The sequence below is a fragment of the Labrus bergylta genome, chromosome 7 (genome assembly GCF_963930695.1).
Source record: "Labrus bergylta chromosome 7, fLabBer1.1, whole genome shotgun sequence".
Classification (NCBI taxonomy): Eukaryota; Metazoa; Chordata; class Actinopteri; order Labriformes; family Labridae; genus Labrus; species Labrus bergylta.
Window position 1 is genome coordinate 17543080 of NC_089201.1, and position 15116 is coordinate 17558195.

Sequence of the window (15116 nt, forward strand, 5' to 3'; positions counted from 1 at the left end):
TGGTGCCTCGTCCATCTTATACGTTTATCACTGATGTTTTTCCAACTGCATTTGAAGCTGGTTTTGGCTGTAATCATTCTAATTGAACTGACTTTGACAGGGAAGTGTACGGGGTGTGGAGTTCTTCATGCTGGACAAAGAGTCGGCTCCAGAGTTGATAGCTGCCACAGTGGAGAGCAGTATCCTGCCCCGTGACGAGCTTCTTCTACAGTATATCAAGGTATAACAACACTACTGCTGGAACATTAACCCCTTGTGTCCTCCTCAAATGTATTTATATTTTTCTGCTGTGAAGTTTAACAACTTCCGACTTGCTCAAAACTACCAAACATTCAATTATTTTCAGTATTGTAAATGCTAGTTTATAAGTTGAATAGTGATTAGAGTGTTGGATATGTCAAAGCCAAGCAACAAAGTTGATTTGATTGCATTAGTCTTTTTTATGTACCGTTTGGTCAAAATGTACACACAAAATCATCAATATTTGCTGTGTATTTTGCTGTTTTTTCTGCTTTCATTTTTGCTCTTTTTTGGCTTTTGACGAAAGAGGGAAAGACTCAGGTGTGTGAGAGACAGGGAGCTTCAGGAGAAATCTCGCGCGAGACCCCTCCCATAGAAACACCTTAATTCAGAGCCTCTCAGAGAGCTGGGGCTCTAATTTACTATGCATGCATATGAAGTAGTAGAGCCACGCTACACATGTTTTTTTTTTTAAAGTATTCAAGCCTTGTGACAACGTTCCATCCCATGTGCAGATGAGCCCAAACAACAGCTGCGCCCTCTGTTGCACTAACAGATGTATGGACCACCTGTCTCTGTGAGCAAGGTGGGTTCGACAGAGCTCACTATTTTTTAAGTTAATATGAATCACTTTTCAAAGTTGGAAAGCTTTCAATTAGTTGAGGTGACATAAATGTATAATATTGAGTTAACACAACATTTTCATAGACTTGAAGTAAAACTAAATTAGACATTAAAAAATGTATTTTTGTTTTTACAGCGTATAGAGGTTAATGATGACATCTGACCAGTTAAAAAGCAGTTTAATCAATCACTCCACTTCACATTAATCTCAGCTAATGTCGGAGAGGCTTCTATTTAAAAATGTATAATGCACATAACTGGTCTCACACTATCTCCATTCTCAGCGTCATTATGTGGAAAAAAGACACCGTTGTTATTATTTAGCAGAAATAGTATTTTGATGAGGAATGGTAGATTTGTTTTAAAGACAAATTATTGGCTATGCTTCCAGGCAGGCAGACCAAGCAGGTTAAAGTTTGGTCCCCTACAATGTCAATCTCTTGGGTGAAGACAGACAGGATTCTAGTCAGATGAATACTGATTCTCACTTCCTTCGTGCTTGCAGGGTGTTTTTTGTTTGCTTGAATAATTCAGTAATATTTCCCCCTCATCTCCCTTTAAATGTAATCAAGCCAGGCTGTAATTATATCCTTCGGAGGACCTTTCAACATACCTTCCAGGCATTTATTGGGAATTTGCATTTGTAATTGCTCTCTCTCTTCCCACTGTGCTCTGCTGATTTGCAGAAAAGCAATAAACAAAACATGTCTCTGAGTGCTTCCAACAGGAAATCAATAGGGAATCGTTCCTTTTAATCATCTGATACTTTGATTGGAAGAAGCTGTTTAATTTTCCAGTACGGAACCTCTGCCAGACAAAGCCTCAGCAACCAAAATGTTTCAGGTTTGGTGGCCACAAAAAAATCAATAATCCATCCACCCACGCAACATTTGTCATGTTGAAGTGTCCTTGGGCAAAACCAATGAATCTTCTGGAGTTCACTGAGTGTGAGTTCCCCTTCGGCCATCAGCTCGGTCCATGACCAGTTGCTTAACAGTCAACACAATTTGAATCCAAGTCAGTCTAGTTAAGGAGCAGGTACCGGTTGGTTGTACCAAAGGTGCGTCTGCTTCGCAGACATTATTGTTAATATCATAGACTATTTGAAACGTGGACAGCACAAGAGCTCCTATGAATTGAGGCATAAGATGTAGAGCTCCCCCTGCTGACTGGCTGCGTTATAAGTCGAGATCCCCCGGGGCAGACTTTAAAATTTAAATACACGCAAATACTTTTTTTTTAAACACTTTTTTTTATGTCATACTTCTTATCACGCTGATTTCTGTCCAAGAGATCACATTTATAAGAAGTTTAGTTTTAATAAGTTGTATTTTACCTTTATTTAACCAGGTAATTAACCCATTGAGATCAAGCTCTCTTTCACAAGGGTGACCTGGCCAAGAGGGCAGCACCGCACGTCATAGTTATTTGATGCATAAAAGAGCAGATGTAAAGTTATGATTGGCGTCTCAGTTGACAAATGCAGGTCTTCTAGCATCATACAGGATTTGCAGAGTAGAGGAGGAACTGTGAGAGGAAACGTACAGTCATTGGGTGTGGTTTGTCTTAATGGCATCTCTTATTTGTCATATTTGCCTTTTTTTTTATTCTCTCTGGCTTCTTAGTACATTACATTTTTTAGAGGTCCATTTCTTTCCCCAGCAGGCTTGCAGCTGATGTGTGTGGAGCGGGAGGACAGGCTGGCTAACCGCTGGGTGATGTGTGGTTTATGGATGGCTTATTCTGGAGCTCTCAGGGAGTCTGTGTCTAAGTGTTGCTCCTTAAGGGCTGAATTAGCCCGCTGATCCACTAATCAATTTGGAGAGAAAAAGAAAAAAACACTTTGCTCAAGGCCTATTTTTTACACTTTTCCCCCAAATATCCAAACTCCAACAGCTTACAGTTTTCAAACATAAAAAAGGCTCATCTCCTTCTCCTGCTTGACCTGCTGTCTCCAATAAGAACAAGACATGCTGTTCTCGGTCGTACCTTTTTCCCGTCTGTTGATTATTGATCGCTTAAAGATCAATTCACATGTCAGGTTTCTGAGTTCAACCAGCAGCAATAGTACTCATTCACAGAAGGGTGTGAAAGCCTATTCTGACCTGTATAAATCACATCTGCCTGCATACTTAAAGTATTATAGTGCCGTAATGAAATATTCAAATGTGGCTCTCCTACTTCCAGCACGATGAAGCAGGTAAGTCTGTAATGATGACATAACAGCCTGGGAGAAACAAATGAGATTCTTGGGGAATTAATCAGGGTCTCTGGGACCATCGGTGTGACTGATGAGGCCAAAAGTGGGTCAAAACCACAGGTTGGTTGGATGCACAAATGGGCCGAGACACAAAGCTTGGGGCAACGAAAGGAGTGAGTGTTTCTGCAAATATAGCCTTCTTCAAATGTTGCCAACATATTTTTGGGGCCTTTATTAGATAGGACAGCTGAAGAGAGACAGGAAATGTTGGGAGGAGAGAGTGGGGCATGCAGCAAAGGATCAAGTTGGTATTCGAACCCACGGTTACTGAGACTATGACTACAGTCTCTGCACATGACGCACATGACATAACCGCTTGGCACCTCTGCGCCCCTGCACTGATCTTTTATGTCCAGCCCTTCAACATTTCTGCTGATCGTGGACGTACACAATGCTACTGCTCATCTAAATTCCTGTTAGTTGTAACCTTAACTACTAACTGTTTTGCGATGACCAAATGATTTGAAGGCTCAAAGAAATTGAATCTGATCCAGCCCTGTATGGGCTCCCTGTATGGCTCAGTGGAACAGTTAATAAGATTGATGGAGACAATGAAGTGAGGTTGTTGTTTGGCCTCCAGCTAACTTTACCTAAATCTGGCTAGCAGCAGCTAACTAACAGTAGTTATGTATTTCTGTTTCCATAGGGTGCTAGCTGAATTTTGGTCAAGGTAAGGGTTTGAATCTTTAGCCTTAACCCATTTTTTTTTTCCCATCTTTGGTAGTGCTACATTCATTTTGCTCATAACGTCATCATTTTGTAAATACAAAGGTAGTTTGTGTTGTCTTTGATTGTTCGTGATAGTTGTCCTCACCAGGCAGAGGAGTGTGTTCAGTGGCAGACTGCTGTTACAATCCTCCATGGACAGACTTCTGAACTCTTCTTCATATAGTAGGGGGGACAGCGGTTGATGTTTAGATGTAACAAACGTTTCATGTCATTCTTGTCTTTGTAAACTCCTACTGGATGTAGGATTTGAATTTCCCTCGGCATCTAAAAAGTATCTGTCTATAGTAATTTGTTCATGTGTGCAACATTTAGTTAACTGTATTTCCAGGACAATTGCATGTTTTTCCTGCAGTGACATTTTGTTACTTTCTGTTGGATTAAAATCATTAGCACCTGCTATAAAAAAGTCCAGCCCCCCCGTCCACCCCCCATAGCTCCCAGAATCACAACTCCCTAACCCTGCTTCCACTGATTCCTGTATTGCTTTTCTTCTAAGGAGAAAGAACCAAAGACAGAGTGAAAGTAAGAACAAACAAAGAAAACTCTGACCCTTTAAAAGCTTTTGATCTATTGTCTGAAAATAACTCTTGTAGATCTGAAACCTGAAGGCGACCGGTGAAAAGAGAATACCTGGCAGCAGAAAGTGGTCTCAAGAAGATAAACCAATAAGTGCTTCATGTATTAAACATGACCTGCTCAGTTTGGGAGTGCCGTCCCTGAGAGTTAAGGCGTTGAAAGGAACTCATTCATATTTTAATCACACTGGAGGTTCAATTAATCATTGCACAGTTTAAGGGTGAAATTGATGAATATTCAGTTGCCAAGTGAAGCAACTTCTGACCCTGGCTACTTGCGTTGGTTTTAATCATATTCCTGCATATTTTCCGGTCATCCACCAGTTGTAGTCTCTAAGGAGGAGCCACCCAAGGTTTCTTTTCTTATTTTTGAACAAAATGGTGTGTTTTCGTGGGATAAAAACATCTAAAATTAGAAATCTGACAGTTCTATTTTTGGTGGCACTCACACAAAAAGGCATGAAATTAGAATAAGGGAACTTGGCAGCACTCTGCATATTTATCCTCTACTCTTCGTGGTCGGAGGACTCTGGGGGCTTTGGGAGAGATGAATTAACTCTGAGAGACTCGGATGTTCAGACAAGTGGCTCTTTAACCAGATGCCAACCATTATCTGTGCTTTATGAGTTCATTTAGAGAGCTGATGGTGAATTATCCGGTAATGAAAGTGATATACACAGTGTCAGCTCTCTATTATTTCTTTACATTACATCCATTAAGGACTTTTTAAAGCCCAGCCCTTGTTATCCTATACCTTACATGTTACCACCATCTGCAATTGAAGCCAAATGATCTCACTGCTGGAATCACCTTTACAATAAAATGGGTACGTAATGGGTACGAAAAAAATAAGCCTCAGGTGGCTTATTTTAAACTTTGCACTGAATACAAAATGTAATTAAGAGAAGAGAGTGCTCTCCCTAAACTACTGCTTGAAATGACCACGACTTTTTAAATGGTTAGAGTTACATGTTCGCACCAACAAAACAGTGTGAACAAAAACAAATAAAAGTCAACACTGACTTCTTTTCTTTTTGACCTATGGGACTTGCTTTCTTTGCTCTGGTCCGAATCGTGGACCAATTTGTTACATTGTTGCATTATTACCTCAAGTTTGGTCTGTGTTCACACTGACCCCTCTTTTCCACAAACTCTGTGTGCACCGCGGTCCGTCAGCGCTGCGCGCTGATTTACGCTGCCACTCTAGTCAATGATTGTGTTTGGTCTGAGAGATTTACAAGCAGACCATAATGTGTAATGCATGAGGCTCATCAAGACAGTTCAGTAGAAGGCCCACGTTAATCGTCCTGAACCATGAGTTGCTTATCCACCGAGATTGTTTCTGTAGATCTGTCAGATATGCCTGTGGTCTTTAACACATGTTTAGCAATGATGAACAGAGAAGGCCCACTGTGGCTGCTTCCTGCAGTTAGGTCAGAGCGAGGTCAGTTGTTCTTACTAAAAAAGGACCATAACAGAGTCTGAAAAAAAAAAAACAGACTTTGACCTGTACATTTTCAGGCGGTCTTGGTACTGTTGTTTGGTCTGCAACAGGGTTTGATTGACAGTATTCATCCCAGCACAGATGAAACGCACTAACTTTGGTCGTTATTTAAAATGTTTCCATATTTTCCCCTGTAAAAAAAATCCCTTCTGTTATGTTTCTATAACCTTTTCTCACTGAAGCCTCTTTTCATTCCACCTAAGTGTTTCTCTATAAGAGCAAATGTAAAAGAAATTGAGTATAATCTGGTCTTTAATGCACCCATGAACTGATAAATGACAAAAATGACAAAAGTCATGCACTCATTTATTTTACCAACTTGTAAACTTTGACCGCAGTTGATCATCCAAAGCAGAATAAGGATTCATGTTCAAAAAACACAGGAGCTCCCTGAATGTCCTTGGCCTCTTTCAACTGTGTTATAAAAAATATTTTACAATAATGATTGTACAATCATGCTGGAGAGTACAGTGTTATGCATAAAGTCAGTGAGCAACGAATTCTGTCCGAGTGAGCAGACAAGGGCAGCTGGAAAGTGACCCATAAAAGTCAGGGTTTCCACAGTCTGTAGATGAGAACATTAAGAGCTAGAGCTAAGTTATCAAAATATACTGAGGTTTATGGGAAAGAGACAGTTCTTCTTCTGAAACATTTGAACAGTCCCACTGTAATTCATCACTGTGGAGGAATCTCTCTGAGTTGTATTGACACAAACGGTCAAAGTGACATCAAGAACACGCTGTTGAACTCGGAGCATGGGGACATCGCTGCTGAGTGCAAGGAGACTCTGCAGAAAAGAAATGAGACGACAGATTTACTGTCACCATTCATGACACTGATAGTCTGTGAAAACCACTAAATAGACGCTCTGATGGGTTTAGTCTTGTGTACCTTCTCAAACTAAGATCATTTTCTGACTACCTTGATTTATGAAAACAAAACCATGACTTGGATTACCAAACTGAATAACCGCTATGTCCATGAGAATTGGAAAATGTGCAGAAAGGGGTCCGAATTTAGCAGATAATGGTTGAGTAATGTTTTTTTTAATCTCATTGGCAAGTAAATGATGTGCTAAATGTCCAGTCACATGCCAGTGGTTCTCCCTCTAAATGGACGGACATTGATCTCCCCCTGTTATGGATGAAAAGGTGTTGGATTAATCTGCTAACACGCGCTATCACCCCCCTCTGATTAACCAGGAATTAAATATGCACTGAGCTGCGCAGTCCTGCACAAGACCCATTTTAGTGGGTCTCTTTTTTTTTAAGAGTCACTGAACACCTCCAGACAGCAATTTAGCGCTTTAGCTCCCCTGGCCACACTTGCTGGTAAATTATGGAGCCGGGCCGCTGAACACTGAAACATTAAAAGTAGGAGCCTCAGAGAGTCTCGTTGGCTGCCAGAGACCCTGAAAATGCAGATGAGTCCATATGGATGTATGGAGAGGATCCTCAACCAGGAGAGAAGGGAAGGACAGAGAACAGAAGAAGAGAGTGGAACCAATACTGAAGCACTCACTCTACGAGACTTTACAGTCATGTCCAATTTTCTGCTCGTATCAGAGTTCTTTCAGCGTCGGTCCATTTCCATTCCAGATTAGAGACAATAGACAAAGACCTGCATGGTTTAAAGAGAGAAACTAATGGGAAATTTTGTTTGTAGACGTAACATAATAACTGCGTTTAATGAGCACTTATTTGGTTCTATTTTGTGCAATGAGGTTTTGTTGTATTTGAGCCTCGCCAGTTTAGGCTGTCTCTCCATCTCTGTATCTTGTTATAGAGATAATGTCGGTTCAGCATGGCAGAAATAATGAAAAAATAATTTCAGTGGAAAATCAGTCCTACATTCTTAAAATAAACTTTCTCAGAAGTGGAAAGAACTTGAAAGTGAAGCCCATTTACAGAGGCTATAGCCCTTGAAGCGGTGGCCCCAGGTTTGACTCCCACCCTTGGCCATTTCCTGCATGTCATCAGCAACTCTCTCTTCCCCGATTATCACTTTATCCTCTGTCCGGTCCTATGAATAAAGGCATGAAGGCATGAAATCCCACCAATTAGATAGAAACAAAAAAAATAAACCAATGCAAAAGTGCCCCAAGCCTACATGCTTTCTGATGACCAGCAGTGGAGCACACTCCACTCCATACAAAAGAGGTGTGATAGTAAGTGTACCAGAAATACTTTATACTTTTCTATATGATTTATTACCTAAGTATATATTTTCCTTAAGTAGTTTAGGTTTCAAAAGCTAATTTCAAGTCTTTATTAAAAGAGCCTGATGTTTATTCTGTAACTTATGGTCCAATTTAGGAAAATAGATGTTACAGCAGAGTATGAATGACTGTGTGGCTACCTTGTGATTGAAAATATGCAGCAACATTTACTTTTCAACCAGCCTAAAGGTTTATCAATACATATCTACCCTCTTGTCCAAATAGGCCGTTGTGAACTTGTTTTCAGAACGAGAAGTTACTGTACCAAGTACAAACTCAATTCTTTAAAAGTGAAGTCCAGAAACCAACTGGTGACATCGCACTGGCTGTGGCAACTTCAAAAAATACAACGTAAGATACCCCAACCCCTACCAACAACACAGCTGTGATTATAAAGGAACAGATTCCACATTAAAGTTAAATGCAGGTTTCTGTATTTCAGTACGAAAGGTTAAAAAGCTTATCAACTACCTTAAAAGTAAATTAGTGTACTCGAATGTTTATATTTCTGAAAATTCCCATCCCTAATGTAAACCAAGAACTAGGGCAAGGAATTTGAAAGGTGCAGGAAAGCCAGTTTTCTCGCAAAGCTATCGCCCACCTAGCTCTGTATCCTCACTTTTGGCTTTGCTTCATTGTGAACACCATACTTTTTGCCCTGATTCTATAGGGTATCTTCTTTTCCAAATGTATGTGACCTGGCTGAGAATTCAAAGGAAATGTTACTCTTCATGCATTTCCACTTTTGTACTGCTTGGATTTGCAATACTTGGGGGAGGGCGGTCTGAACTGCAACACTTTGTGCTCTAGTGTGAGCACAGCCTGAGAGAGTGAGAGTGGCAGAACTTTTCCATTTTGCCCGAACAAAATAACAGCCTGTCTGAAATCAAGTTATTCTGCACAGGAGAAAATCTGCTGCCCCTGGACACTGTGAAGCGTCCGCTCCAATTCCTGCGCTAAACACTAGTGGCATAGGTATACATGTGTGTGCGTGGGTTTGTGTTTTTGTGTCTGTTTGTGTTAGCATCCATGTGTTTGTTTTTCACACACTTGTGGGCATGTGTGTGCCCCTCCTGTCGGTGTGTGCGAGTTTGTGTTTGTGTAGGTGATGGAGAGTCCACTCCAGCAGGAAGGCAGAGGGAAATGCATCACTCTAAATAACCGTGCTTAGAGTTGGCAGAGAGCGAAGGAAAGGTTGCCGAGCCTTTGGGGAAAAGTAGGCGGACAAATGCATCACATGCTCTCTCACCAGAATCCACAGACAGAAACCTTTTGCTCATATAAAGACGATAATGAATCAGAGCTGAGATGGATGTCAGCGAGAGCCTCTTCTCCCCCTCACCCTGCTCTCCGGCCTGGCAGGTGGTCTGCAGCTTGAGCCGTGTTTGTGTCCCGGCCCTGGCTGGAGCATGAGTCATTGCACTTACAACATGAAAAGCAAGACAGATGAAGCCAGGGCGCGTTAATGCAGGCACACACTAACAAACTCACATCCACACCAGCAGCCTCTATCAGGAACATTACTGCCTCAGAGCACAGCTGCTCCCAGAGGAGACGAGGATTCTGGGAGCTGTGTCTCCTCTGTGGCCGCTGGATTTCAGGAATTGAGGGATGAATAAACAGAAAATCAATGGTGTGAGGATACAGGGGCTATTTTCCCAATTACGGAAAATGTTGCTCCTATAGTTGGTGGTGCATATCAGCCCTCTGCACATCCACCTGACATTCAACACAGAGCCTTTCATGTGGCCAGGAGTTGGCTGGGGGAGCATTTTGTGGGGTCTAAAGATAGAACTGAACCTGCTTTTTGAGTCCAAGTCCTTTTGAAACCTTTATTGAATATTTTGAGAGTAGCTTTGGACACATTTAAGCAAAAATCTGTCAACATTTTGGAAATAACAAAGAACACTGTCCTGTTCCTTAAGGCTGAAACTAATAATTATTTTTTCATTGAATGTTAACAGCTGATTTGTGTCATAAATAATCATTAAGGGTGATTTCACAACAGGGACCCGGGCCTGGATCAGAGGACGCTTGTCCCCCAAAGTCTGGTTCATTTGATCAGTGTGAACACAAACATATCATACTCGTACTGATTAATTATGTTCCTAATTTAACTGCATTACCCAGGGGGCACTGCTTGACGCTCACCTGTCCTGTCAAAAGAAATACATGAGACACAAATACGGCGTGACATCTGCCACAGCAGAGTGTATCCTGAATACTTGAATGAGACTTTTACTCTGACCACTGATCTGTCTTTTTGTTTGCCTTTGTTTAGTTTTCTCCTTTTTGGTGTCTTTAGAGTCGTTCAATTAAAATCCCTGCTAGACTTTATTACATTGTATATAACCATTTTGTAAAATTCAATATGCACACAGTTAATGTGACACACAAAAATCCTTACATCTTACAGTAATGTTATCCAAGGCAAAAACATGAACAGGGTCAAATGTTTCATTAAAATATCAACACTAAAAGTCACAAGGAGAGAATGTGTCAAGTCAAGATAAAGTGATACTTCACTCCTCAGGGACTACAATCCTTGCACTGTGTCTTAATTTCTATGTTTTACTCTAATAGTTGAAACTGTGTCCTTTTTTTTCAAAATAAATAAAGTTGTCAGCATCAGCAGTACCTTTTGTTTTGTCGCAGACCTAAATAAAGTTTTGCCAAATTATTTTCTGGCACTAGCTCATACACCTGATTGTACGAGAGAGAAAAAGTGGAGCACTGGGATTTATGTTTTTCTTTACTTGAATTGTTGCTCCAAATGAAATAAAAAATAGCAAAGGTTTTACAATAAATGTAATGAAAATGGTGTCCAGTTAGTCATACACAGGAAGTGAAAAATGGTATACTGCATCAAAACAGTATGGCAGTGTTGTTTAAAATCTCTCAGTCCCTGGGACTGGATCAGTTTGAATAGCTTCCTCCAGCTTTAAAGCACCATATGTGAAGAGACTCTCTCTAAATTGGCGCTGACAAACAATGTCTCTTGGGATTCGATTGACTGAGTAATAAAAAAAAATAAAAAGAGAGAGAGAGAGATACCTTTCCACAGCTTTTTATGTGAAAGTCACTCTGGAAAGTTTCCTTGGGAAGAGCAAACTTTGAAATTCAAATGCGCCATGGTGGCTGTGTAACAGCACAGTATGAGCGAAATCTCAAAGCGCAGACAGAGACTAGACAGCATAGCACCCTTCTTGCTTCGAATGCTGCCAAAATAATTGAAAGGAGTCCCTCTGAGGACAGATCATCAATTTTTTTTTTTTTTAAATGATCTGAGAACCTAGCCAGCTTTAAAGTGGTCATGACAGCAGCTTGTAGAACACTCCCATTTTTCCATCTGTGGCGCAAACTGCAGTTCAAATGGCTGCTTAAACACTGCAACTATCACTGCAGAGCACTAGTTTAAAACGGTCCCCGAGCACATCACTTCAAGTGCTCCCAGCTTGAGAGAAAAGCACAAGTATCTGGCCTGGTTTCAGGTGGAGCCGACTGCGAACAGGGCCCCATTTGTGAAACGGCCCAGACAGTCCTTCTCTCCTCAAGTGCTCTTGTGCTCGGGCAGAGCAGCGTGTGTTTCATCATGGCTGTTTTTTTTAAGAGTCCATGAAGACGCCCATCATGGCTAAACTACTTGTAATGAAGGCCGTTTCTTCTGCAGCCTTCTTCGAGCTGAAATTGCATCGCTTTGTGCTGAGCTCTGTGGCCTCACTAAACAATGAAGTCATCAAGTGAACATTTCACTTTATAAAGAGTTTTCTCTGAATATGATCCCTGCTTAGCAGAGATCATACTGCTGCTCAGTGCTCAGCATTTAACGCAACACTTTTTCAAATCCAATATGAACAATGTGACTAATAAGCCTCATTTCACTTGTCATACTGAGACAGAGATATGAAAATGACTCTAAATACTGCTCACATTTGTATAATAAGCGCGTCAGAACTGTCTAAATGTCAGTGACAGCTATACAAAACCCCTCTGAAGCAATACAGCAGAACATTTTCTCTTAAATAGCCGAAAATCACTTTTAATAATGATTAAAGAGCATGTCTAGGAATCTTCCTAACCAAAGCTGACATGCAGAGTTCATGTGTTATCTAGTCATGCAGATAGTTTGGTCGAATTTGTGCAGCTTCATTTTAGATATCCAGCTCTTAATGTCTCAGATGCTTCTGCTTTCTCTGTTGTACAACGCCAAATAATCATCTTTTATTTCTGGTGCTGACCGAGCGGCAACCCCTGGTGTTGAAAAATAAAGCCGATGCAGAAGTGTTGAGTGTCTGCTTGAACCAGTCACATACACATCTTTATCCAAAAGGCTATTTTTTACAGCAGAAATTAACATGCTTTACAGCCTGGTACAAAAAATTATATTGGTCTGATATTGTCTGGCACACAATGTATGGGGGGGGGGGGGGGTGAATGTTCTTATGACTCATCTGTTTTGATTTTATGAAGGATAAGAGTTATGCATAGTGGCTGACCCGATGACAGGTGGGCGTGATGTCACAGTTTGCCAGGATGCTTAAGACCCGCCTCAGCTCCAGCTCTCAGCCTGTCATTAGGTTGACTGGTGACGGGTGATGTCATTCAATCTTCGTCCACTATCATTGACAGCCTATGGTGCTCACCCCAGAAACTAAATTAAAAGGCTTGACAGAAATGTGTCTGCATATGCAAAAGTTTGACAGCATGTCCTATAAATAACCAGAAGTGATAGAGACACTTTGGTGTAAGAGATGTAACACTCCCAAATCAGTTTTCTTCATTTCATTACGTAATGTAGTTGAGTCAGAAAAGTGATAGAGGAAGATGCAGGAAGAAGGATAGGGACAAATGGGGAACCCACGAGACAAGAGAGCTCAAGAACCGCCAGGAAAATATGTGATTATCAGCAATCAGGCTCACAGGGGTCAAGAGGTCTTGGATATAATGAGAATTCCAGGTCATTCAAGAACTAGAAGGTCAACAAAGGAATTTTAAAATCAATGTGAAGCGAACACAGGCAGGACAGAACTCACGTTTGGTTATTGTGCTCTTTTTGTTTGTGATCCTGGCTTGTCTTTGCCTCGCATGGAAAGGATGTGAAAACCTGGTCACATTAAACCAATGTCGTTTTTTCTGTCATTTAATATTAACCAAACCCTTCCCATGAGGCACCAGCTTTAAAAACCAACACAATCCTTGTCCTTCTTAGAGTGTCATGCTTTCAATTAGTTTAATCAGCTGATTCGAGGTGACCGCCTGATGCCCCGGCAATTAATGAGAGCACTCTGTGGAGCTGCTGAGGCTGATCCAGGGTCAGATCTGTCTGCTTTATCTTAGCTTCCATAGAAACACAGAGCACAGACAGTGATTTAGTGTGTGAGCTTCTATGAAAGGTCACAGCTATTCATATTACAGTGAAAGACCTCCCATAAGACCACAACACTGTATCACTGACTAACATGTACAACTTTTTTCATCTGCTCGCTCACAGCTGCCTCAAGGCGTGTCTGAAGGCCCTGTACTAGTCTGAGGGATGACTGTGTGTGTTTTCAGTCTTTGGAACGAGCTAATTATGAGGAGCCTGAGATACTGTACAACCGTTTTTTCAAACATGAGTGACAGTTCGAAATTAGAACAAATTGTTAAACAGCTTTTGTTGTTTTGATTGCAGAGTGAGTGCATGCTGAGGCCCGCTCCCTCAGACTCAATCCAAAACCAAGATTTTGGTTCAAATTAAGAAACAGCACCACAGTATTACAGTAAACAAACATAAAACAACACAAAAAAAATGGTTTTAGATAGAAATCATCTTACACTGAATTATAAACTAGACAAAAAGATTGAGGAAAACCTCAAACTTACTAAGACTAACAAATAAAATTTGGGTTATACAGAGAAATAGAGAAATAACTAATGCCAGTCTTTTTATTCGTCAACTAAAACAAATTTAAAGATTTTTTCCTAAAGTTTTGAAGGTCCCATATTATGCATAATACAAATCCATCAATTATGAGAAAAGTCCATCCTCTCCGTCTTTGGCCTGCTCCACTTTGCAAAAAATGTGTGCTCCAAAAGGCCGTTTGGAGAGTTCCCATTTGTGACATCACAAAGGGCAGTAACCCCTCCCCCAGGTGGGAGACACTCCCACAGCTAGCTGTTTATTCTACCTTCTGAGTCTGCCTTCTCAGCATAAACAATAGGGTATGAAATAGAGGGGTTTATAGACATGATCAAATACAGGATCAGAGTGGATTTAGAAATAGAAACCTCACAGTCATGTTTTGGGGAGCTCTAAGAGTTATGACGAGTATGTTTTTGCAGACCTTGAAAAGCAGGATAATACGGTAATGTGACCTTTAAATATGTTCTGTCGTTTCGTAAGTCAAACTGAACCAACAATATGAAAATAATTGATAGCAGGGCTTGTTGTGTATTGCACTTAATGGACAGATATGTCAGATATTTACTGACGTAAATCATAAAATGACCTTACTGTATCATCAGACATTAAGGAAACATGCTATGTTGAAGTGCTTATTTCTCTAACAACAATGCAGAGGCAGCATGTCCTCCCCCTACAGAATGTTTATATTCTGCTCCTGAATGGTCTGGATTTGTTTTGACCACAGATGGTAGGCAGTTTTAAGGCACCCCCACACGCCGTTTTGGACATCCCTCCGTTTTCCAGGCAAATGGCAAATCAACATGTGTGGCAGCGATGGCAAACAAACTGGTTCATATATAACTCTGTGCACCTAAAAAGCCACATTCTTCTAATAAGAGAGACAGCTCTCTCCAATGTTATTAATTTGCACTGCAGTACCCATTTCGAGTGCTAGGTTTCAGTTACATACTGATCATTTCAATAAATATTTAGTAAAATAATAATAATAATACTTTATTTGTATAGCACTTTTCTATACAAGTAACAAAGTGCTTGACAACAGAAAATAAAAGCAGAGAGAC

The 15116-nt window shown here is 40.7% G+C and overlaps 1 protein-coding gene across 1 annotated transcript in view; it reads left to right on the top strand.

Annotated features, from left to right (window-relative positions):
- Nucleotides 1-15116, top strand: part of eif4g2b (eukaryotic translation initiation factor 4, gamma 2b) — an 88807-nt gene that overhangs the window by 8129 nt on the left and 65562 nt on the right. The window contains exons 9-10 of the mRNA XM_065956632.1: nucleotides 101-220; nucleotides 3052-3064. Coding sequence (XP_065812704.1) covers nucleotides 101-220; nucleotides 3052-3064 — 133 coding nt within the window. The remainder of the gene's footprint in view (nucleotides 1-100; nucleotides 221-3051; nucleotides 3065-15116) is intronic.